At 53.8% G+C, this 24226-nt stretch overlaps 1 protein-coding gene across 15 annotated transcripts in view; it reads right to left on the bottom strand.

The window, feature by feature from the left end:
* Window positions 1–24226, bottom strand: part of GLT1D1 (glycosyltransferase 1 domain containing 1) — a 99958-nt gene that overhangs the window by 18975 nt on the left and 56757 nt on the right. For 5 of the 15 annotated variants that reach the window (XR_012503589.1, XR_012503590.1, XR_012503591.1 and 2 more), the window contains exon 12: window positions 22136–22234. Coding sequence is in view for 11 of the 15 variants with exons in the window: in XM_074356090.1 (XP_074212191.1) it covers window positions 22136–22234 (99 nt within the window). In the remaining 4 variants the exon portion in view is untranslated. Of the gene's footprint in view, window positions 1–9516; window positions 11421–14714; window positions 15994–22135; window positions 22235–24226 lie in introns of those variants that run through there. The other 10 variants (XM_074356089.1, XM_074356088.1, XM_045511727.2 and 7 more) reach the window with 4 other exon arrangements.

Here is a 24226-nt window from a genome sequence, read left to right on the forward strand (position 1 = left end):
TAATAACCCTTAATGAAAAAGAAGATGAAAATGGATATACGTATGTCTCTGCACGACAGGGACGTTGTGCTGCGCACCAGAAATTGACACATTGTAACTGACTGTACTTCCATAAAAATAAAATAAATGTTTCAAAAAAGGAGGAAGGGGGGAAAGGTAAAAGGTGCCACCAGTACATCCACCTGCTTAAGCCAGAGTCACAGAAAGCACCCCTGATTCCTCACTTCCCTGCATCCTCCACATCTATTTTAACAGCCCATCCCATCAGCGCTACCCCCCAGATACATCCTAAAGTTGTCCGCCTTGCTTCTGAGGGCTGAATTATCTTTTAGCCCCTGAGTCGATTTACAATGTTGTGTTAGCTGCTGGTGTAGTGATTCAGTTATCCATGCGTATACTCTTTTTCAGATTCTTTACCGTCATGGGCTGTTACAAGATACTGAATATAGCTCTCTGGGCTACAGAGCAGGTGCTCTTGTCTGTCCCTCCTTCTTTGCCTCCTCCACCACAACCTACTCAAACCACCGTTACTGCTCGCCTGCCTCCGGCATCTGTCTGCGCCCCTCTCGTCCACTCTCTGCACAGAAGCAAGATCTGACATGCCACTCCCCTCCTTAAAACTCTCATTTTGAGCTAAAAATTCATTGCCATCAAGGTCCTCCATGACCTGAACCCAGCACGAGATCCCAGCGCAGCTCCTGCCTGTCCACGCTTTACTGGTCAGCCCCCCCCCCCCCCCGCCGCCGCCTCCTTCCCCTCCTGTTCCCCACATGCCCCGTCGCCTTCCACCAGGCTTTGGCGTCCCTGCTCCCCCTGTCCTGGCAGCTCCGTCTCTAGCCGTTGAACACCTGTGTCCTTCTCAGCATCCCCACCTCAGTGTGAGCACCTCCGCATCAGGACCGCCTTCCCTGATCACCTGATACCTACAGATCGCACCCCCTCATCCATGTCCCGGTCACTCTCAGGCCTGGTCTTATCTCTTTGCCACATTTATCACTACCTAGAATTGTCTTTTAAGACCTTGATTTGTTGACTGGTGTAGAGTCTGACTTCTGCCCGCTGGAGCACAGCCCCTGTGAGTGGAGGATGCTTACCGCTCTCGGTTCATGACCATCTTCCCCAATGTTTAAAACAATGTCCGACCCGTCATAAATGGTCAAAGGTTACTTGCTGAGTGGACAGATGATGGATAAATGAGTGGACCGACCCCATTCGAGGCAAGCCTGGATGAGATCAGAAAGGATCACAGTTGGAGGCATGGTGATGGTAACCAAGTGTCCACTGTGAAAGGACAAATCATGAAAAGGCATCCTCACAAACCGATTCAGAGCAAAGTGGTAAATAAGGGATCTTGGGGGCATGCATCAAGAATTTTGCCCCGGCCATGCAGTAGGGCACCTAGATAGAGCTGTCAAGTTTCCGGCAACTGGCTTCTGTCCATCCCAGAAGAACAGAAGGAAGAGGAGTGCTTCCCAAAATGATGAAGCGACACTGGACAACTTAATGAAACGTTCTCAGTTCCCGCTGAGGCATTAAATAGTCGGCTTCCACGTGGAAGACTCCGTGGCTTGTGACAAGCCCTTGACAATTTTTTTTTTCCATGGAAACTTTATGGGTGAAAAAGATTAACCAAAAAGGTGTTCCCCAACTGCAGCCTTGTTGTTTGGAGCTTCACTGCTCACCAATGAAGACTCTGCCAGCAGCAGGACAAGAAAGTCCAAAGATGGCTGATTCTCTCGCATCCAATTATAATGAGGTATTAATTCTGTGTTGTTGGGTTGACCTGAGTTACAAATTGCTCGTCTAGAAGGAGGGCTGTTTTCTTCCCCCCATGTGGTTCACCACCGCTGCCCTTCTACCAGGAAGAATAAAGCCTCCTCTTTGGAGATTTTCAAATTCTAATGACTGAGGTTATGAGATAATGAGAGATCAGCTCTGGGAACGCAGGAATCATCCTGGGCCGGCCATTCAATTTCTAGGTTACTCTGGCCGCCTCGGAATTGGAGCTGGCACCCCAAATGCCTGCAAGGACTCCACTGAGCATGGCTGCTACCAAGATTTCACAGGGTAAGGTCTCACGGGGACTTGCCACAGCTCACAAGCGGACCGCCACGCGGAGGCTAATTCCACCTGGTACGCTGGCCATCTTGGTCCTTTTCGCACCTGCCGTCTCTGACCGGAGTGTAACCCCAAACCTCCCCCTGGAACCCCGCGCTGATTAAAGCCAGGTGCTGGTCTGGGTCGGACATAAACTCAGTTCCCAGGCCTCCGGCACAGTGTTTGAAGTGAGCCCTAGTTCTGTGTCCAACGCCTGCTCTGCTCACATTTTATTAACTGCTTCCAAGAAGACCAAAACACAGCCTGAAGCCAGAAAGAAGCCCACGAAACACTTAAACGAGACACGGTCTTAGTTCCTGATGACGATTGCAAGCTTCCTTTTCGAAGAGACAGCGCCAGTGGGACCTCCAGGGAAAAGAGGGGAAGCCGCCCTCCACTTCTCCGCTCTGTGTCACGCCCTCGGCTAGTTCCCGAGTAACATCACTGCATCTCCTCGTTGTGTTTGGACCTCATGGGAACGTGAGAAAACTGTCACTGAAGGACAGAGATGTTGGAGCTGAGTGATTATTCTTCCTGCTTCATTTCCTTAATTGTTTTTTTAAAGTATCATTTTTAACCTACAAAAAGAAATATCTATGTTCACTCTGGGAAACTTGAAATCCACAGGGGAAAAAAAAAAAAACACATAAGAAAATAAATGTCAGCCGTAACCATCCCCCAAATACATGTGTGCGCACCGTTACAGGTTCTCATTCACACACGTGTGTGCACGTTTTAGGAAAACTGAGATCATAGCCCACATACTATGGTGACTGTGTTTCCTTGCCAAGCCTGCCATTTACACTGTAATTTCTAAAGGCCGCCCACTATTCCATGTTAAACCTACACAACTACTTAATGAACGACTCGGTGACTTCTGAATATTGACATTGTTTGAAATCTTTGGCCGTTAAAATTAACGCTGTGATGGATTTACCTTTTACATAAGCTTTTAATCATCTTTGATCTTGTCCTTTGGATAAATTTCTGAAAGTGAAATGGCTCACTCGAAGGTGCTATTTGTATGTTTGGCTTTATATATATATATTTAAACATATAATACAGATTTTATAAATAAAATATATGTTTTATATATCACTGTAGATAATTTTGTTAAATTTTAACTGCAGATAATTTTTATCATAATTAATAAAATACATAAGTAATTATTTACATTTGTATATTTGATTATGCATAAATAATTCCAGACACAATTTTTCTCTCCAATTACAGATAATTTAAAATTATAGTTAGTAAAATCAGTAAGCTAATTCTATTTCAAATTATAATTTGCACTTTCATTATATTAGTTAGACATTTATGAATAGATATTTATACTTTCATAGTTATACATTTATAAAATACTTAACTTATAAGGCAAAATAAATTCATCACATATATATTTGTAGATGGATTTAAGTATACACATATTAATAGATACAGTGCTAGATGCATGCATGAAGCAGCACAGTGCAGTTTCGGCGAGACGCCTCTGTGCTTTGTGCAGCATTATAGATGTATGCATTCGTATGTATGTGTATAAAGCTAAACAGTTCTAAAGAAAATTGGCAGTAATTACATTGCCAGGAGTAGACATGGGAGTCTGCTGGTTTTAAAGTGCTCGCATCTTCAGCAGGTGCTTCTCTGATGCCCCTCCTCCTTCCGCGGGACCTTTCCTCCGTGTGTGTGGGGAGAAAAAGAGGCCGCTGGTATCTCTTCGTCTCCTTATAAGGACACCGGTGCTATGGAGCAGGGCCCACGCTGATGACTTTATTTCTTCTCAATTATCTCCCTAAAGGTCTCATCTTCAAAACAGCCACATTCGGAGTTAAGGCTTCAACACATGAATCTGGGGGCGGATACTTATCGGTTCGTAACAGTACAGAGACGCAGAGAAAGCCGGGAGAAGATGAGGCCGGAGACGCGTGCGCGGCTAACAAGCCAAGGAGGGTCGGGAGTCACCACAGGCTGGACTCAAGCTTAGAGCATTGTAAACGTGACCTTCTGTTACCAAGGCTGTTGCCCCAGAATCACACCCCTGCTCCTCCCAGAAGGGAAAGGGAGCTGTGACTTCCAGGAGACCTGAGCCTCATTATGCGCTCGTTGTAATAAATTAGCATGCTCAGGACACACCCACCAGCGCCAGGGCAGTTGCTGATCGCCATGACAACCACCAGAAAGGCTCCTCCAAGGACTGATAAGCAGAGGTGTGTCAGTCCCGGGTCCAGCCCTCCACGCCTGTTCTCGGTACCTCGTGAATATTCCTCCTGCTCCTCCCAGCTCCCTCCCTCTCACCTCGACCCTCCTGTATGTACAGTGTCCCCACCTGAGTCACGTTAAGCTGATTTGCAAACTGGGTTCCCACCTCCCCATTCTTTGGCCACCGAATGAACCCTGTGCTGTGTGGCTCTCGGTACCGGTGTCATTTCTGGCTGCGTGACTCTGATCAGAGAAAGAACCTCGCCGGCCGAGACGGGGGTCTCAGCCAGGACTGGGACCCCAGCGCGGGTCCGTCGGCCACTTCAGTGTCACTGATTTCCAAACCGGTGATTAAAGCACAGACATTACGCCTCGGGCCCTTCAGGACTGGCCTCTGACACACTGTCTAGACCCTGTGTTCTGACCGCGGAATCTTTCTCTCTCTCTGAAAAGCTCCTGCTTTGCAGTCCAAGAGCTTTGGTTTTCAAGACGGTTGTTTTCTCTCTCGTGAAATTCAAAAGGCTCCTTGGGAATCAGAAAACAAGACTCTGACTCTCTCTTATCTGAGCTCGGTCTGGCGATGTCCATCTCCACCCTCTGACTGCAGTCATGTCAGAAAGGCCCGGTTTTCAGAAGGAACTGCAGAAGTGCGCATCTGGGAGACGGGAGGGCAGGGGGCAGGGCACAGCCGGGAGAAGAGTGACACGGTGATTAGCCCCACGACGGAGGAAGACTCGACTCCCAGTGGATCTTGCGCTTCAACATACGCGCCTTGAAGTACAGAAGCTGCGAAGTGGCCCTCCCACAGGGGCCAGGGCGGTCCCCAGGCTGACCATGAAAGGTCCAAAAGTGGGCGATGAGTCCCAGCCCCTCCCCCAAAGTAGCTGGAATAACCCCCACACTTTTTAGCATTTGAAGTTGCTGAGCCCATAAAACTAGCCCCGGCCTCGTGGCCGTGCTCCCGTCTGAGTGAGATGGCCTGCCCTCCGTCTGCGGAGTGCACGTCCCTGAATAAAGCTGCCTCTACTCAACTATGACTCGCTCTCGAATTCTCTTCTGTGCGAAGCTAAGGACCCTCACTTGGCGGGGTGCGTTCCAGAGACTCATCCTCTTCCTCCTCATTTTTCCTGCATCCTCTGTATGTGCATGTGCAAATATATATATATATATATATATATATATATAAAATTAATATATTGATAAATTATTCTGCTACCCCAAAAAATTTTCTATTTTTTCGGCAGTATTATAGCATATGAGGTTACCCAAAGAACATTTGTTTCCAGACTGCTGAAAAAAAAAAATTCCAAAAACAAGAAAGCCTTACTGTATTTAAAACCAGTTGATCAAAATTCCACCTGGGTAATACTCATCAGCAAGGAACAATTCTCCTAACTCAGCAATTCATTCAAAATAAATGTGCTGATGTTAAACCTCAGATGAGCAAAATACCCTTCTCCTCTTTTCCCGCTGGTTCGGTGGCTGGGGCCCTGCAAATCTGACAGGAGACAGACGAGCAGGAGGAGAAGGTCTATGCCAGGTCCGCATGGAACCTCGCAGGCATGAAAGGAAAACCTGACAGACGTGGGCAGACCTGGAGCTCACCTGCCCTTTTAATAAAGGGCAAGACATCCGCGGAGAAGGGAGAAGGCAGAGGAAAGGGGCTTTGAGATTCCAGGGGTGATAAGCCGTGGGAAGGTAAACATGCAAAGCAACCAACAGAAGGTAAGTTTCCTTTAGGAAAGCTTGTTCGCGCAGGCCCACCTTGGCGCTGACCTCCGCTCAAAATAACCCTTATGCCAAAGTGGTATATTTGGGGCTCACGTGTTCTGACCCCTTTCCCAAAGCTCCCTCTGACTTGGGTTGGACACTGTGCAGGTGCAGCTAAACTCCTTGGCGTGTAGCTGACGACTGCCTGGGTGGGAGATGGGGACAGTCACACGCGGGGCCGGGGAGAGAGAGAGAAGATGCTCCAAGCAGCCCAGAGGAGCATCCGTCCTGGCTCCGTCCCCTCCCAGCCCCCAGCTCCGGACCCGTTTCAGAGCCTCAAAGTTCCCTCACCTGTAGAATCACGGGGCTGTGGCGAGGAGTCATGGAGACCCTGCAGATAACGCACTGCCAAGTAAGAAACAAATCCTCACTCAGTAAAGAGAGTTTTTATCGGAAAGGATTTTTGAGGCTCAACAGAGAGGACCGTCCAACAACAGGATCTGTGAGCGTCCCATGCGTTTAGGTCAAGTGGGTTCTTGTTTCACTGCGAGGAGTAAGGAAGGCTAGAAAGAGGGTGTGGGGAACTGGGGTGAGTGGGAGCGACGGGGCCAGGTGGCCGGCAGGCGGATGCGGTGTCCCGAGGCCAGCCTGTTCGGGGTCGGGGGCTGTCACGGACGGGCTGTCCGCTGGCTCGGGCTGAGGCCGGACCAGAGCCTGGGGAAGCCGAGGTACCCACAGGGGCATCCACGAGTTCACCCAAGTCACGCGAGGAAGGGTGGTCCTTTGCAGTGGACGAACGTGGCGCGGGGTGGGGGGTGGGGTCACAACCCTTTGACGTCATAAACGTAGCTGCTTTTTCAGCGTGCCATCCTGGTCTGTGTGCCCGCTGGGCCTCCAAGCGCACTGAGGTGGCAGGAGAGAGGGGACGGGGTCCCGAGACGGAAGCAGCCCTCTAAACTCGGTGAGCTGGGGTTTTTTCCCAGCCATGTCTAAAATGGAGAAGTTTGCACCAAATACATTGGAGAGCTAGTCTCCCAGGACTGCTTGGCTCCTCGGCTCGCCAGCTTCTTGTAAACATCTGGTTGTTAACCTTTCTCATTTGGGGAAATATGTCGCGTATTTTTATATTAGATGCCAAAGAAGGAAATCCACTTTAAATGAAGCGTGACTCTCCTGGCAGCGGAGGCTTTCGGCAGCGCATAGAGCAATTTCCAGGGCTCCTATCGAGAAAGGCATCGCAGTGCTCTTTTTTTTCCCCACCCCGAAGGAGAAAGCTTTTGTAATTCAGCAGAATTGTGCAATTTGTGGGGGGAAGACATTTCTCTCAGCCTGGATTTTTAAGCACTTGTTTATGAGTTTGAAGGACGAAGTAAATTGTAAAATATTCCTTTAAAATAGATTGTGGCCACAGATAAAGCTGAAGTCGTTATTTTTTTAATTGACACCCTCCCCCCTGCCACACACATACCTTTTTTTTTTTTTTCTGTATTCATTTTTAGCACAAGTCCCTTTAGCGTCTAATAAGATTCTCTTGGAAATTACCTGTCACGCTTCGGAGGTGGTTTTCGTTCTGACTGTTGGGGTGCAACTGCCCTGTGGATCCTGTACTTAACTGACTTTTGATCCGCACCCCTTCCTGAGGGTCGACCCCACTCTTTCTCTGAATACTTTGCAGCGGGCATCCACCCAGGTCCACGCTAACGGTCAAGCCCCCTGGGGAGGGAGCCCCCCGAGGCGGGGAGTGTCCCCTGCTGTAGCCTCGGCCAGAGCGCAGCGCCTGCCTCCACGACCACAAGAGACGCTGGCTGAACGGAGGGATGGACGCCCGACTTGTGGGGATTCCTTGCAGGTAACTTGGACCGTGCAAGGTCTTTGTTCTAAACACTATTTTTGAATATTTTTTGGTGGGGGAGGTAATTAGGTCTATTTATTTATTTTTAGAGGAGACGCTGGGGATGGAGCCCAGGACCTCGTGCATGCCAGGCATGTGCTCTGCCGCGTGAGCGACACCCTCCCCCTCAGCACTGTCTTTAGAACCTAAACACTGTGCAGGTTAGAACTTCATGGCATCTTGTTTTTAACACAAATCCGTGCCGTGTGGCAGTCAGGGTCTGGCTCATGGACCCCTTCAGAAACAATTTCTACTTCCCAAGAGCTTCCAGCGGGAGCAGAGCCCGGCCCACACGCACTCGGGGCGACCAGGGAGACTCTCGGGGGCACCGGGATGACACACAGAGTCAGCACACCCCGTTTGACTGTGCCTTCGGGAGTGGTGTGTCACCTGGCACGGACAAACACTCTCGGGGCTTCGGGCGGACACCCACGGACGCTTTGACGCTTGAGCTTTTAATTTAGGAGCCACAGGGCTGGAGGTTCTGATCGATGAGGGGGCGCTGGCTGGGGGCTTGTATACGGATGAGACCTTGGGGAGAAAAGGTGGTCTGTGTCGGGATGGCCTTCAAACCCTTGCGGAAAGCACTTCTCTTGGCTTTGGTAATTAGCAAGCGGTACGGCTGTAACCACTACAGAATGAGAAACCAGTTTATCCCGATGGCTGCCGCACTGCCAGCTCTTCCCCGCAGGCGTCCTTCCCCTCTCTTTTGGTAGGAGACCCCTGGTTTTTAACGGGGTGCGTGGCCGCTGGGAGAAAAGCCTGCATTCCTAAGCAACTGGGCGAAGGCACAGTATGTAACCGGAAACAGGAATTGTTCTGAAACGAGGAGACAAATCTTCCTCCCGCCTCCCACCTAGCTGCAGCCTGGAATCCAGGCGTGATGGCGGAGCCAGGGGAGCGACCTCACACCACGAGGTAGAGGCGGCCATATACTGAGGACGCAGGGGTCCTAGTCCCCGCCCCCCGCCCCCCATCCCCGGAGAACATCATACGTGCCTTGTTAAATCTCTACATGATGGGAAAAGAACTGTTTCTCTTCTGCTTCAGCCACTGCCACTCTGGAATCTCCGTCAGTCGTAACCAAATCTGATCCTGACCGACACCCTCCCACTCACCAAGTCCAGTGTAAAGTCGGCCCCTCGTGACGAGTGCTGTCCTCTTGAACTTCGCTGCGGAGCGTGGGAAGGGCGTGAGGGCTGCTATGATTCCGGCAGACGCCATCAGCGCCGCCTCTCCCAGCGACCGGCAGCCTGGTGCGCGCCGTGCCTCTCTGCTCCACCCCCCCGTGCCCCCTTAAGTGCACATCCCCTCCGTATCTGAAGGCTCCAGTGTCTCAGTTCTATCTGGAAGCTGACTCTTCCAGTCACCCAAACCTGTGCATCAGCAAATTGGAAACTCCACGCAAAATGTTTCAGCATAAAGTTAACCGAGTATGAAACTGAGGGCGGCCAGAACATTTATAGAAAAGCGTTTTTTTAACCTACTTTGGTATTAAAAACAACAATTGCATTTAAACCCCTCTTAATGAGGTGCTCCCATGTCAGTACCTCCTTTCAAGGTGCAGGGACGGGAGGGAGGGGCGGGGCCTGCTTCTTCCAGAACCAGGCTCACGACAGGAACAAACACACAGAAGCTATTTTTTTGTGCAGAGGGTGGTGGCACTTTATTCATTTAAAAACAGGCCATTCCCCAAAGGGCCAGAGGCCGGTGCGGTGCTTCTCTGACGACGTGAATGAATGGCGCTGAGGTGCAGTGGAGCCCAGCACGCACACCGGCCTTCACCGGGCCGAGCGGCGCTCCCCGGCGGCCAGCGTTCCCTGCACGGCAGCACCCCCGGCTGGTACCCAGGGCAAAGCGGGGCCTTTTCTCAGGTTGACTTCGCTGACTCCAGACTCAAAGCCGCCAGCCCGGGGCTTGGCCCCCGTTTCTCCCTCCCCCTCCTCCCTGGCCACAGGGGACCCCGGACCCTCGTGACTCTCAGATACCACAAAGGAGGCGGGGTGGGCTGAAGGAGGCCGCTCGCAGGGCTGTGGATCTGGGGCGCGAGGAGCGCCTGCGGGTTCCGTGTGCCTGCCTTTGGGAAGGGACCCTGCTCTGAGACTGAGGCGCAGAACGGAACGCGAAAGGACGTGGTTCGCAATCTGTAAACGTGCTGTTCTCATCCTCAAGTCGCTGGAGTTTAAATTGTTCAAACTGAGTCTTATCCCTTTAAAAACAGGACGTAGGTTTGGCTGTTTATAAAAAAATGATGATTGGGGGGAAAATGTCCAAGGTACCCTTGAGGCAAGGGTGACGTGGGTTTTCCTCCTCCCTCCAGGGTCTGGCGGCATCGGAACAAACGCCAACGAGACGCCTCCTGTGATGGGCTCTGAGCCGGCGTCAGCCCCTCCCTCTGGACGCCCGCGGCTTCCCACCTCGCACGAGAAACAGAGCACCTCACACCCAGCTGTTGCCACAGAATGTTCACCGGACAGCAGGGATTTTAGGGTCCAACAGAGGCAAACACCGCCACCAAAGGCAAACGAGCATGGGGTGTGGGGCCATGGCGCCGGCGCGGTCAGGACCTCCTCCCAGTGATGGGTTCGCTTGGCTAAACTCGCCTCATGTTGGACAGGGTCGTGGGGATCCGGTGCCGGTTCTGGGATGGTCTGGAAGCTGGTGACCAGACCAACACTCAGCCCTGGGTGCTGAACCCCAAAACCCAGGTGACGTGGCCCCTGTTCCAACTGGTTTTCGACTCAAATTCGGCCAGGAGGTGGAGGGAGCCTGCGGGGGGTTGAGGTGGGGGCGGGGTCTGCCTGTTTATCTAGAGGGGGTCAAAAGCAAACGTGCAGAGCCCGGAGGCCCACCTGCAAGTCTGTCGGGGCCCCACTTTTGCTGCAGAGTCTGCACCACGGCAGAAACGCCACCAGGACCCCTCAGCCGACGTGTCTGATTTTTGCTTTTGCTCTTTGAACAGACAATGATGGGTTACAGGTCATCCGAAGACAGGGGAGAGGTGCCTGCGCTGTGACGGCTTACCAACAGACCCCTGCTGTCCTCAGGAAGTCCTAAAGCAGCCCGTCCAGCTCTCTCCCTAGTTCCGCGCAAAACCAGCTCCTCCGCCGCAGGGACCCAGTGAGCTTCTGTGCATCCATGAGGACCGATCTGAAAACACATCTGGGACGTTCTCTGGGAGCACAGCGAGGTCTGGGCTGAACTGTCTTAACAGCCGACTAATCTCTGATTCCAATGAACTGGGCTTAGTTTGGACCAGACGGCCGGGTCCCGCCGGCCCAGGGCCCCGGCTGTGGGTATCTGCCCAGGGCTGTGCCTCGGATGGACGCCGATCGGCACCGCCGACACCCGGCAGGCGCCCTCAGTCCTCAGGGCTTCCCTCCAGCATCCTGACGAGGTGCCCGTAGGTGTCTCTCTCCGCCTGCCACGAATGGTACATCCTCACGTAGTCCCTTCCGTTGGCCACAACTTCCTTTTCTAACGCGGGATCGCTAACCAGCCTCTTTGCCAGCTGAACAAACTCCTGCAAAGAAGGAGATGGAGGAGAGATGGAGGTGAGCAAAGGGGTGAAGGGGGATGGCAAGCGCAGCCGGAAGCCCGTGTCTTTCCTTGGTCCACCTCCCTGACTCGGGAGAAAATGGCCTTTGGGAGAGATGGGAGTTAATGCGAACCCTGGGACTGAGTAAACAATTACGCACGCGCCGGGGTGAACGCGCGAGCAAAACACGAGAGTCAGCGATCACGCCCCCTCCTGCCCTCTGCCCTGGACGGCCAAACCCGCAGCTCCTCACAGGGACTAAGAGCCCTTCCGGTGACCCTGAGATGCACAATTTCTCCCCGTTTCCGAGTATCAGCTGAGACAGACGCGAGTGTCTGACTGCAGGATCTGAGCCCCCATCCTCGAGACACCACCACCCCCGTGGCCCTGGGCAAGCTGCTTGACCTCTCTGAGCCCCACACTGCTCGTCTCCAAAGGGGCAGTGGGCCCCGAGGGGTGAGCCCAGCGCTGCCCCTGACTCCACGGGCGGCGGGGGGGGAGGGGTTCGCCTGTCTGGCCTTGACTTTCTAGACTTTTCTTCTGTTGCTCAGGTCCGGCCGGAGAAAGTCTGCCTTGCTCAATGTTGATTGATGAGAATTATTTTCATTGTTAGAGGGTGTTCAGGGGGAGGAGGGGAACGTGCATTATTTATCACACTTGCACGTAAGTCAAAGCAGGGTTCACCAGCCGGGACGCCCGCATTTAAATTCACATCCCACCCCTCGCAGGAGTGATGCTGGGTCTGTTTCGTAACCTCCCTGAGCCTCAGTTTCCCCATCTTTAAATTAGGGACAATAATAGCACCTGCTTTGTAGAGTGCTGAGCAGATGCACTGAGCTAATACAGAGACGTCAGGGCACAGCCCAGCACGGGCCTAGTTCTCGCCACCACCCTGCTTCCGCACCCCGTGCACATTCCACAGCAGCGGTGCCCGGGACTAACACACGGTGTTTTGCTGTTTAAAAGGAACATCCGTGTAGCCTCAAAGTTATTGTTAATTAAACGTTGGGTGATTTTTACAGCTAGCAACATAAACAGCAATGTTTATGACAAAGTGGAATTATATTTTTATGTATTATGTATACACTACAGCAAACTGGTGTTCCATTTATAATAAAAACATATTTATTCCCACCTCACAGGAGAACCACCTTCTTATTAAAATTATCCGAGAGACGCAGAGCTGTGGCACGTTATTTTCGGACGCTGGTCGTATCTGTGATTTATCTGACGCAGACTTCGGCTACAACCCAACCCCCCGGCTTACGTCCCTGCAGAATGCATGACCGACCGTATTAGAACAGAATCCTGGGTGACAGGGTTTCTAGGAATAGAGTGTGAGAGGGTGTACTTCCTTCTTCTCTGTCCGCATGAAAGACGGAGCAAAAACCACAGACTTAGATAAAGCAAGAGACATCTGCGTGAGGTGTAAGACGCATCGTGGCTGTCGGCATACAGCCCTGGGGTGAGAGGTTGAAAGAAAATAAAGAGAAAAGAAAGGACAACCTCACTCTTGAGTTGTCAGAGCCCCTCCCCGAGGCTCCTGGGCTCACACAGCTCCTGCACGACAGCCAAGGCAGCTCTGAGCTCACGCCGGGGACAGGGAGGGAAGCGTGCTGGCACAGAGAGCCGCGTGTGCACAGACGGCACCGCAGCCCCTCCCCCCTCCCAGGCCTGTCTCCTTGCCGCAGGACTTGCCCACCCCTCCCATGAAGGGGGAAGGGGGTCTACTTCCCCAGCTCCCGAGTCGGGGCTGGTCCTGGAACCTGCTTTGACCCGCAGAAGAGGTTAGAAGTGATGTAGCTGGGCCTCCAAGCAAAGCTTCAGAAGGTCTCCCGCTCTGCAGCCTCTCGGAGCCCTGAGGCCACCACCTAAAGGGGCCCGAGTTCCCGGAGGCTGGAAGTCCAAGGTCAAGGTGCTGGCAGATTCCGTGTCTGGTGAGGACCTGCTTCCTGGCGTCACAGAAGGTCGTCTCTTCACGATAATCTCACAGGGCGGAAGGAACGGGGGAGCTTTGTGGGGTCCCTTTGATTCAGGCCTGAATCCCATTTGTGAGGGCCCCACCTCCAGGGCGAACAGACTCTCGGGGCCCCACCTCCTAACACCATCACACCAGAGGCTTGAGCTGCCAAGTGGGAATTTGAGGGGTGGGTGGAGGCACACTCAGTCCACGCCGCCTGCGTGTCTTCTAGCAGGTGGTTCTGGGGGGGTCAGGCCATGGGAAGCACTAGTCTAAGACGGACCACTGTGCCTACCTGATTACTTGGCCACAGAAAAACTGCATCTCACTGAAAACCGCAAGTTGTGAGAATCTTGCTCCGAGGTCCGTCTGCAGAAGTGACAGACACGTGTCTGTCCTATTCATCTCGCACACAGCCCCATTCGGTGGTCGGGTTTCAAGTCCTATCCAGGTGCCACGGTTCACAATGCTGTGTATGGAAACACGGCCACACGGCATCCCACGGGCCGGCGTGCGTGGCGGCGACGTCGTGGGGACCCCGCAGAAGAACGTACAGTCTCGGCATGACTCAGCCGGAGCGTTTGACCCATCTTTTAAATGTGCAGCGGCAATAACCAATTGGTGTGGGGGGGGCTGCTGCGTGTTCACGAGACAACGTGATGGTGAAAGACGGGCTCACTTGAAAACAAACAGCAGAAACAGTGAGCAGGCGCACGTGCAGGTGTTGGGGCAGGAGAAGCCAACCTGGGCGGGTTTCGAAGCAACCGCTCAGGAGACCATCCCCGTCTACACCGACGGCTCCAAGCAGAGCCGGAGAAGGTGGGCGGGGCTCGCCCCTGACCGTGGCCCTGGCCGTGGCTGAGACGGCGGCAGCTGGAAGTCTGGTCTGTCTCCTTCCCAGTGATCCGGTCCAGGACTGGTCACTACACAGTCTAGCAGTGGGTCCCGTTCGCGCACTCCGTGAGCTCCGGCCCTTTTGCAGGACAATTCCTGAGCTCGTGTCTGCCTCGTGTCTCATCCCCAGACCCCTCGAGACCCAGGGGTGATGGGGTGGAGCCCTGGATGCTCTGGTGTGTGTTCTAGACCACGGTTCTCGGGGGGCACATGTGAGGGAGCGGGAAAAGGGCGGTGAATGGGCACGGACCACTTGGTGACAAAGTGAACTCCCTCTCAATTCCCTCCCGCCCCTGAGTCAAGGAGGCAGCCTCCATGAGGGGTCCCCTGTCCTTTAACTTCTCAACATGACACCTGGGTCTCTGGCCAAGAGCCTCCCGTGGGGGCCAGAATCTGCCGAATTGAATAATAACCACAGCCCACGCTTAGCAAGAGCTTGCAACCAGGTAACAGATCGTGTTTCAGAATCCAGGATGTGGGGGTTTTAAATAATGTGGTTTATGTACACTTTTACTAACATAGGCCCTCCTGAGGCAGCGCCCCATAGACGACACATCAGAATTTTGGAATCAGACAGATGAACAGTCTCGCTCAGCAGGGCAGACAAAGCCACAGAACGCCACATCCAGCTGAGAGACGAGTTTGCTGCCAGGTGAGTTTTGGCGCCCAACTTACTAAAAATAAAACCGCTTTTCAAGTGCTTTTCTTGGATTTCAGAATTGCAGGAAAGGGACTAGGACTCTTGTGATCACTGTGACTCCTTTCACAGAGAGACACAAACAGGGGCACAGAGAGGCCCAGGAACCTGCCCGACGTCACACAGGAGAAAGTGACAGAAATGGGAATTAAACTCAGGCAGCCCCAGAGCCCAGGTCCTCCTCCTCCAGGCTCAACAGCTTCCCAGGGTGATGGAGCAAAACCCACTAAGCCACCGCATGGATCGTTGAGCTCCGGGAACGGCTGGTTAAGCTGGAAGCGAGGCTGGTGAATGTTCGCTTGTGTTTCTCACTCTCTTGCCTCCCAGATACCTATCAGGGCACCATTTCAAACAGACAAGCTGGCAGAAAACCGCTCTTGCTGCTCTGGCGTGCTTCAGAGGCAGGGGAGAGGAAGGCATCAGGGAGGAGAGGGAGGAGAGTGAGGGGAAGCTCTGGGAGAAGAGGGCAGCCCAGAAGACGAGCATGGAGCAGGGATGCCAGCGGCAGGACGTCAGAGGGAAAGAGAAAAACCCGAAAATGAGTCTGCAGTTAAGTCCCTCTGGTTGTGCTCTGGGGAGGAGGCGTGAACGCAACGCTCACAGGCGGCATCACCCAAGGAAAGCCGACTTCAGCGAGGCCGTGGGAAGAAGGGTGTAGAGAGCGACACCGCCGGGCAGAGCTCAGGGGTGAAGGCCACTCCAGCTGCTGCAAAGGCTCCCAATCGGAATTCTCCTGCCGAGGCCACAGCGGCTGCCACATCCCCCAAAACCCACAGTCAGCCCCCACACGCCACCTGCATGAGTTTTTGTGAGCTGGACCTTGGCTGGTGGCCACTGTCCTTGTGCACGTGAATGTCCTCACGCCCGCCCGATGCCTGGTGGACACAATTCTTTCTCCTGCAGACCGTAGCCGCCAAGCGTGCCTTCCGGTCACGTTAACTCCACGTCCTGCATTTCTTGAACCAGCAAGCTCCGGGAATGGCAGGAATCAAACAGAACACGAGTTCCTGAGGGACAAACAACTCAGTCATCATGATGAAGACACTCTATCTCTTGTGCGTAAGTGCTGGAGGGAGGGACAGGTTGGAACGTCTCTACACTTACGAGACCAGGAACAAGGATGGCTTTCACATGTGTGTTTAGGCTAAGACCTGCGACAGCTGATACAAAAGAGCTGATGGCGTGTGTTATGAGACCAAGAGGCTGTTAATTCCCGGTACGGCAGGGATAAATCAGTCCTGTACTTTTCGTTTATGTGTCTGAAAAGGAGTTCTCAAAAACACGAGGCTGTCTGAGAACTGTAAATTATGGGTATCTTTGAACTGCATGTTATGTGGTCCATTTTTCTGGCCCACCCAAGTCATCCCTCTCCATGTGTGTCCCCTGCCATCTGTGTCATCCTGACCCCAGGGACCAGGCCAGATTCCACGAGGATCATGTGTCTCTGCACTGAGCCCGATTCCAGGGCTTAAACCCAGGAGCTCTGTGTGTTCTCCAGCCCCCAAGGGGCCGCCGCCGACTCCACCCCGCGGTCAGCACCATGAAGACAGTTAACTCCGTGGACTTGTAACTTTCCTCTGAGGCAAAAGGACGGGGCGCCACCCCACATGCTTTCTGATGAGCTTCAATATCTCCATCTTGCAGAGGGAGAAACATGTCCAGGATCACACAGATTCCAAGGGGCAAACTCAGGATCCAAGCACAGCTCTGCCTGATCAAAAGTTTGGACGCTGATCTTTCTCCAAAACGCTTGCTTCTTCCAAACAATAAATTGCTGATTGACTATCAAAGTTGTAAAACAAAACAGTCTTAATCAAAGCGTAAGTCCATAGTGAAAGCAAAGAGCATTGGTCGGAACGTAACACACACTCAATAAACATGAGCTGTCATCATCATCATTCCCAAAGTTACCATTATTTTAATAGTTGCCTGAAAAACAAACAGAACCTCCCAGCCAGATTAGTTTGGGCCACACTTTAAAAGTCTGTCCTTGAGAGAGAATATAGATTTGCGGGGTTTCTATTAAATGTCAAGTGGATTTTAATTTTGAAGCTATAAAACGTAGTCATGAAATAGCTCCATTTTTTTTCTTCTTAAAAACAAAAAGAATGGGATTGTTGCGGTAACAACAGCAGCAAAAAGTCAATGTTTAGCAGGTTTGGAAAGTTCACATAAATTACGGTTTCCTGGGGGTGAGGTGTATAAAAATAGAGGTTATTTTGTTCCAACCACAGCTGAAGGTTTTTAATCATCGTTTTGTTAAAAATCCAAAATACGCGTTTTTGCCTGCGGTTCAGAAGGCTTTCCTGATAAGCTCCCCAAAGCAAACTTCCCTTCCTTCCAAATTCCCTATTATCTTTATGCAAATAGTTGTCAGGCCAGGTTCTTGCCTCCCCCCTTCATCTGTCAACCGACGCTCAGTGCCAGGCGCTGTCCGAGGTGCTGGGGCTGCGAGTGCCAGGCGCTGTCCGAGGTGCTGGGGCTGCGGGGTGAGGAACACAGAATCCTGCCGGTGAGGCACCTGTCCCGGTTTAGAGGGGAGGGCACCGCTCCGCTCCCGTGGACGTTTTCAGGGGGTGGGGGCGTGGCTGGGGAAATAAAGGTGGCCACAAAGGACCCAACCAACACCTGAGCACCTGAGCGAGCCGACACGGCAGTGATCAAAGCCGGGAAAGGAGTAAAATGCAGAAAGGTAGCAAAGGGGGTGGGCCTCTGGGCCAGGTGGTCCGGACGGAGCAGGTCCCACTGAGGAGAGGCCCGCGGGGGCAGAAGCACCCAGCCCGAGGAAGATCACAGGGAAGACACTCCGACGGAGGAGATGGAGGAGCAGAGATGGTCTGTGAGGTGCGAAGCAGGCAGGTCAGGGTGGAGGGCAGAGGCGAGGTCGGGCCAGCTTGGTGACCATCGTGAAAAGTTTGGGCTTCATCCCAAGTGCTCCCCTGGGGCACTTCAGCAGGGATGTCTGCACTCCCTCCCCGACTTAAGCTGTGGGTTCCCAAGGACATGTCTCTAGCTGCCCCCACCCAACTGCACGGTGGGTTCATCTTTCCGGCTGCTCACGGAGCACTGGAACAGAGCAGGGAATTCAGAGGAAAGAGACACAAGGCCCTCCGGCATCCCCTTGGATGGGCTTCCGTCTCCTCAGATGTGAGGCATCGCGACCTCAGCCGTTCTTCAGAGACCCCGCCTGCATCAGCAGTTCTCTACCGTCTGCTGCAGCAACGTGGGTGCCACTTAAAAATCTTCCCTGGGGGGAGGGCAGAGCTCAGTGGTGGGGCACCTGCTCAGCATGCATGAGGTCCTGGGTTCAACCCCCAATGCCTCCACTGAGAGATAAATAAATGAACCTAACTACTCCCCTCTGCCCCAAAGTCTCCCCTCGCCTTCCTCCCGGTGCTAGTCTTCTCCTGGTGCAGAACAAACGCTGTCTATTACATCCTGGTTTCTGGAGGTCCGAAGCCCCGGCCTGGGTAGTTCCTCAGGTCAGCAACTCACGAGATGAGCTCCTATCTGGAGCTCGGGGTCCTCTTTGAGTCGCACACGGTTGTTGGCAAAATTCAGTTCCTTGTAGTCCTGGGACCAAAGCCACCATTCTCTTCCCAGCTGTTGGCAGTGTGGGGGACGAGGGGGCTGCTCTCAGCTCTTAGAGGGGACCCCAGTTCCAGCGAGGGGCACTCAGCCGGGCCACTCCTCCCCTGGGGCAGGTGGTCGCCAGCCAGCCGTAACCCACTGGGGACTCCATGTCTTGTCTCAGACACCGGAGCTTCCACCACCTGTCCTGGCACAAGCCACGTTCCAGTCAGCTCCTCCTTTTCTATTCCATCCACCCATCCCTCGGTCACACCCATTTATCTACCTCGGGTCTCTTCCCTGAAGACCTCACTTCTGCCATCCAGGCTGATCGGCGCATTCAGGTCGTGCCTGCTGGTGCATCTTTTACCTTCCAAGGCCAGATCTGCGCTGACACAGGGGTCCTGGGGGCCTTCACCGTGCCCAGAACCCACCGCGGTTCCCCTCTGGGTGTCCCACATGCTGCAGCCTTCTCCACCTTCAGAGGTGCCAGATGGGGAGGCCCTAACGGGAGCACAAAGACCGAGCTCCTGGAAGGAGGAAGCAAGAGGCCAGGGTCCTGGTGATTGGAAAACACTCCCCACCTGGGACGCCCACCGAGTCCGCGGTCAGGGAGAAAGTCACGTGTCGGCTCCCATGGTTGGTTCTGTTTTAGAAATAGGTTCATGAAAGGGACAAAGGGATACAGGGTGCCCTGTAACAACCATTCCTACCCTTCAGGCAAAGCGTCTGTGAAGTTCCTTTTCCGTTGCGACAAGGAGGTGAGCGGGGTATGAAATGCACAGTCTACCACATAGCATCTCAGTTCAGGAATAAAAACAAAAGCAGAACCACTAACTCCAGATTTAGCAAGGATGTGAACAGCATTTACGGTAAAAAAAAAAAACTATATATACATTTATAGATACAGATACATAGATAACTTTATCTATTCTATCTATACACATAAAACCTTTACAAGTGTCGACTGAAATGAACGCACAGCCAAAAAGTTAAGAGTTACGTTTTATCTGGCGGGAGGACTCGGGCCGGGATGACAGCGCCTCAGATGGCTCTGCCGGACGGCTCTGAAGAGGTGGGGGAGGAGCTAGGACATATAGGAGCTTTACAAGAGACCAGGGAGTTGGAACATTAAAAGATGACTTGTTAACTAAAGAAACCAGGCATCTCAAGTTAAAGAATTTAGTGCTTTTCTGTCTATGGGAGGGAGCAAACATTTGTGCTCATTGTATTCATTCCTTTGACAAGCACCCAGCTATCTAGGGCCAGTGTCCTGTCCTTTCTTGTTCTGAGCCCCCTCAGAGGGCACCACTGGGAGTGGCTGCAGAGGCCGGGCTGCAGGCCTGTCCTCGCTGGGGGGTGGCGGCAGCCGCTGAGGACTTGACGGCTTCAGCATTCTTTGTGTACTGATCTGGTTCGCAGTGTTTTTGTTCACACGGGGCTGGCACTCTGGCCTGAATCTCTTCCTAGTAAGTGAGGTGCTGCTTCTCACACAAACCTGAATGCACGTCTGAAATATCACAAACCCTGGCAACCAACCAGCGGCTAATTTCATCTCAACACCTGAGCCCGGACGACCAGAACCACAGCCGGAGACTTCTCCAACACGCATATTTGTTTCTGAAGCGCGGCTCCCGCCCTGCGCGAGGTCCGAGCCTGAGTCCAACGGTAAAGCAAAGCTGTGTGTGGCGTCCGTGTCTAGCGCACTTTTTCAAAATGCGTTAAAAAAAATTGCAGCCTCCCCTGTGTGAAACCTAGAGCGTTTCGGGGTTTTTTGTTGTTGTTGTTTTTTGGGTTTTTTTTTTAAAACAAATAACATCCTGTGTAAAATGAAAGTTAAAGCATTGGAACCAAAAATAAGCCTTGGCCTTGACTCTGGGAATGCCGTGGGGCCGTGTCTGGGGGCTCTCAGGAAGCCAGCAGCCGGCGGACAGGACTCGGCGTTGCCAGAAACAGGACAGTTATTTGCAAATATTAAAAGGAAGACCTTACAAAAACCGTGACGTGAAATCAGGAGAGCCTGACTGCCCTTGCTCTGGTGTCCAGCCCGACACACGCGTTTATAAACCATCAGCTGTTCACACACTCGCTGATAAAGTCACAGTGCTCTGAAATTGAGCTATAAAATAAACAGACATTGTGTTTGGGGAGACGAAAAACAAAACCTCTCTGCCAACGTGGAGACAACATTCTATGACCTACAGCTTGGCCGGCGCTGATTTTGAGGGATGCAAAACGTGGTAAGAAGCAACGAGCCTTTGTCTGGAGAGTCAGCAAGTAACTGCTACACGCTCCTCGGCCCCCGGCATCGTTTTGGCGTTTAGGGGCTACTATTTAAAGAAAAGGCGTTAGCGTTAGGTGTGCCTTTTGGGGGGGAGGTGACAGACAAGCCCTGGGCCCGACCTGTGCTCTTCCCGCTGGTTTCCCAGGTGGGCGGCCGCGGCCGCCCAGCACCGCGTGACGCGCAGCGACCTCCAGTCCCCACCCACACGCCGCCCGGCGGGAAGCTGTCGTCTTGTTTGTGTGACTCGGTGATCAGCAGGCAGTGAAATGAAGGGGTGATAGGAAGGGAGGGGGAAACCATCCAGCAGTAAGCATTCGCTGTAGGAAAGTCTGAAAAACGGAACTTCCAAATATTTGAGCTGACCCCAGCTTTTAAGTATAAATCCCCACATCTCTGCATAGAACATGTGCTGATTTTCAAATGTAGCGCCTCAGAGAACAAAGGAGGCGCCCGAGACCCCTCTCTGCTGCTGCAACGCCCTCCTTTGAGGGTAACGGTGCCCGAGGCTCCGACCGCCGGGCCCAGTGCGTCAGCCGCCTCAGCCCCCGTCACGCCTCTGAGAGCGAGAGTTACCACTGGAGCCGAGGGTGCAGCTCAGCGGTAGAGCGCGTGCTCACCGTGCACGGGGTCCTGGGTTCCGTCCCCAGCACCTCCAGCAAAAAATAAAATAAATTGAGCAAATAAAGAGACTCAGGCCAAGGCCACCCCCACGCCCTGCACACGGTCCCAAGGGCTTCCAGTGCAGCTACATCCCGGGAGCCTCAGCTCCTGGTGAACAGGACCCCGTCACATGAGTCCCAGGAGGTCCAGGCACCCACGTGTGCCCCAAATGACCCCTAGGTCCACCACCTGAACCCACTGCCAGATGCACCGGCCTTTGTTTCCATTTCAGACGCACACCTGCCTACGGACAAGTGTTGGCACGACCACCCTGCCTCTTCCACACACTGTCTCGGGGGGCTGCTTGTGACCAGCCCCGTGACCCTCTCCTGAACACCAGGAGGCGTTCTCGGGGCACAGGGCTGTATCTGAGGAGCCCCCACTCCAGACGCGTCTTGAGCAAGTCACGGTCTCCACCAGCAGCATCAGAAAACAGAACCCAGGAACTTCCGTCCTAGGTGTCTTCTGGTCACACGCCCAGGTGGCTGCCTGCGTGACAACAGGGACACTGTGCCTCTCCCGGTTATGAAAGGAGGACCGAGAGCTCCTCGCAAGGGCGCGCATCACAGACTCCCTGAGCGGCTCGCGGACGAAGACGACTCAGACCAGCCGAGCACCCGGGGCCCCCCCATTACCTGCGGGTCAGAGAACAGCAGTCCGGTGACCTCATGCGTCACCACGGCCGCGTTCCCAGGGATGTTCCGCGCCAGCACCGGGACTTCCAGATCCATTGCCTAAAAGAATGTGCAAAGAGGGAAGGAGTCAGGAGTGGGGGCCGAGGAGCGGGGGGAGGTGGCGACCATTTTAAGAGCTTCTCTGGCAAGATGAGCCAATTTGTGGGGGAATAACTCCTTCTGTTAACTGGACCCCTGGCACCGCACAGAAAGCACCGCCTGACAAAATTCTTTCTCAACCCAAAGCCCGCGTTTTCAAACTACGCACAGAATCTTCGTGACGTCCTGCGCCTGCCAGTCCTGGAAAGCTCTGTACTGTCACAGTCCGTCTGCCCTAATGGCTGCAACATCACAAAGAAACCCCTCTCTCCAGATGCCCAGCGGACACCTCTTCAGAGGCAGCGTGGAGTACAAGTTGCTAGTCACCGTCTACTTTCCCCGATGAGTGCCGCTCTTCCAGTTCACGCAGCGGTCCCCCAGCACGCACCCCACGGGCAGGAGGAACACGATTTATCGTCCTGATGATTCCCTAAGCAGCCTTTTCATTCCCGGAGGGCTGGGTTGCTGCCCGGAGGCGCCCTGGCTGGTGGGGGGCGGGGGGGACGTGTCACCAGCACTCTGGCTCTGACGATACACAAGCACATAGTAAGTGCTGTGGATCTGCAGGTGGTGCCTAACTTGAGGTCATAAATCCCTGGCCCTGAAGGGGTGACACGTGGCTTTCAAAAACGTCAGGTTACCCGATCTCAGCCGCTTCGTACACAGCGGCAGGAATCTCCATGACACCAGGGACCACCAAGTGGCCCACATGCCCAGAGCCGGGCGGGACACACGGTCAGTGTCCATCAGACACTTGTGGGGAGAATGACCCAGAAGCATCCGGACATTAGCTGTAAGTCAGGGGTTCGCTCCGTGGGCATCAGCGCGCTTCCTGGTGGGTTCACCTGGGTTTCGGTTCTATGTCACCCAGGACAGTCTGCATTTGAGACCCAGGCCCTAGCTGGGGGAGGGGGAGAGTGGGACACCCCTCCGTTCCGGCCCCCGAGGTTATTCTGTCCCCACCACCGGGGGGGGGGGCAGCGCTGGCACGCCACTTGGAGGGGCCTCCCTGCTCGTCCCGGGCCGCACCCCGGCCTTCCCGGGACAGCGACGGGCCTCTGCCAGGCTCTCCTGTCGGCATTTCACGATCACAGAAGGTCTCCAAGTTGTGATTTTCTGCTTCCGTCTTGCAGGGTGAAGGCAGGGACCCTCTGTGGCCGTTACACTCAGGAACGCGGAAACCCAGCAGCACAGGGGAGGAGTAACCAGAATGGCCACATCTCAGCACGAGGGTCACAAGCGCCCTCCGACCCCGCCGGCTGGGACACTTGGGTTCCCCAGACTGCGGGCGTGACCTGGAATTTCGGAGGAGAGCTCGGGCCAGGAATCACGAGACCTTGGTCCTGCACGGCAGCGGCTTCGCCGCCGGCTGACACGGTGGGTCTCAGATTCACTGCTCGTCACAGTCACTGGGAGACACGGACGTTCGACGCCCGGTACCGGACCTCTTCCTGGGCCCGTTTTATCACTTGGGAACGAGGGAGTAACCTTTGCAGAGTGAATGAGAAACTCAGACGTCACTTAGCACAAACACCACTTAGGTGGTGGGTGGCTCCAGCCGACGGGGACGCTGACCACGTAAGTTACGGGTGGTACTATAACTCCGGTGAGGGGGACAACGTGACGTGTGATGGTTCCCTTCTGTGCACGTCACCCCGTTTCGGTCATGAGCTGGCTCGGCCAGCAGGACGCACGGTGATTTCATTTCCAGGTGTTTGTCAACTGACTGCAGAATGATCCTCATGGATGAGGCCTTCCAGATCGTCTCATCCCAGCCCACAAGCTCCTCTGAGGGCAGGGGCTCGGGAGAGGCTGAGCGCACACACCAGGGCAGAGCTGGCCCCGTTTCCACCGTCCTCTATCCCAGGCGGCCCCCGGAGCACTTTCAAATTCAAACCGTACAGTTGTCCACTGATTCAGGGTTAGCACCGGTACGTTTCAGATGCCCTGGCA

This window comes from Camelus bactrianus, chromosome 32 (assembly GCF_048773025.1).
Source record: "Camelus bactrianus isolate YW-2024 breed Bactrian camel chromosome 32, ASM4877302v1, whole genome shotgun sequence".
NCBI classification, from domain to species: domain Eukaryota; kingdom Metazoa; phylum Chordata; class Mammalia; order Artiodactyla; family Camelidae; genus Camelus; species Camelus bactrianus.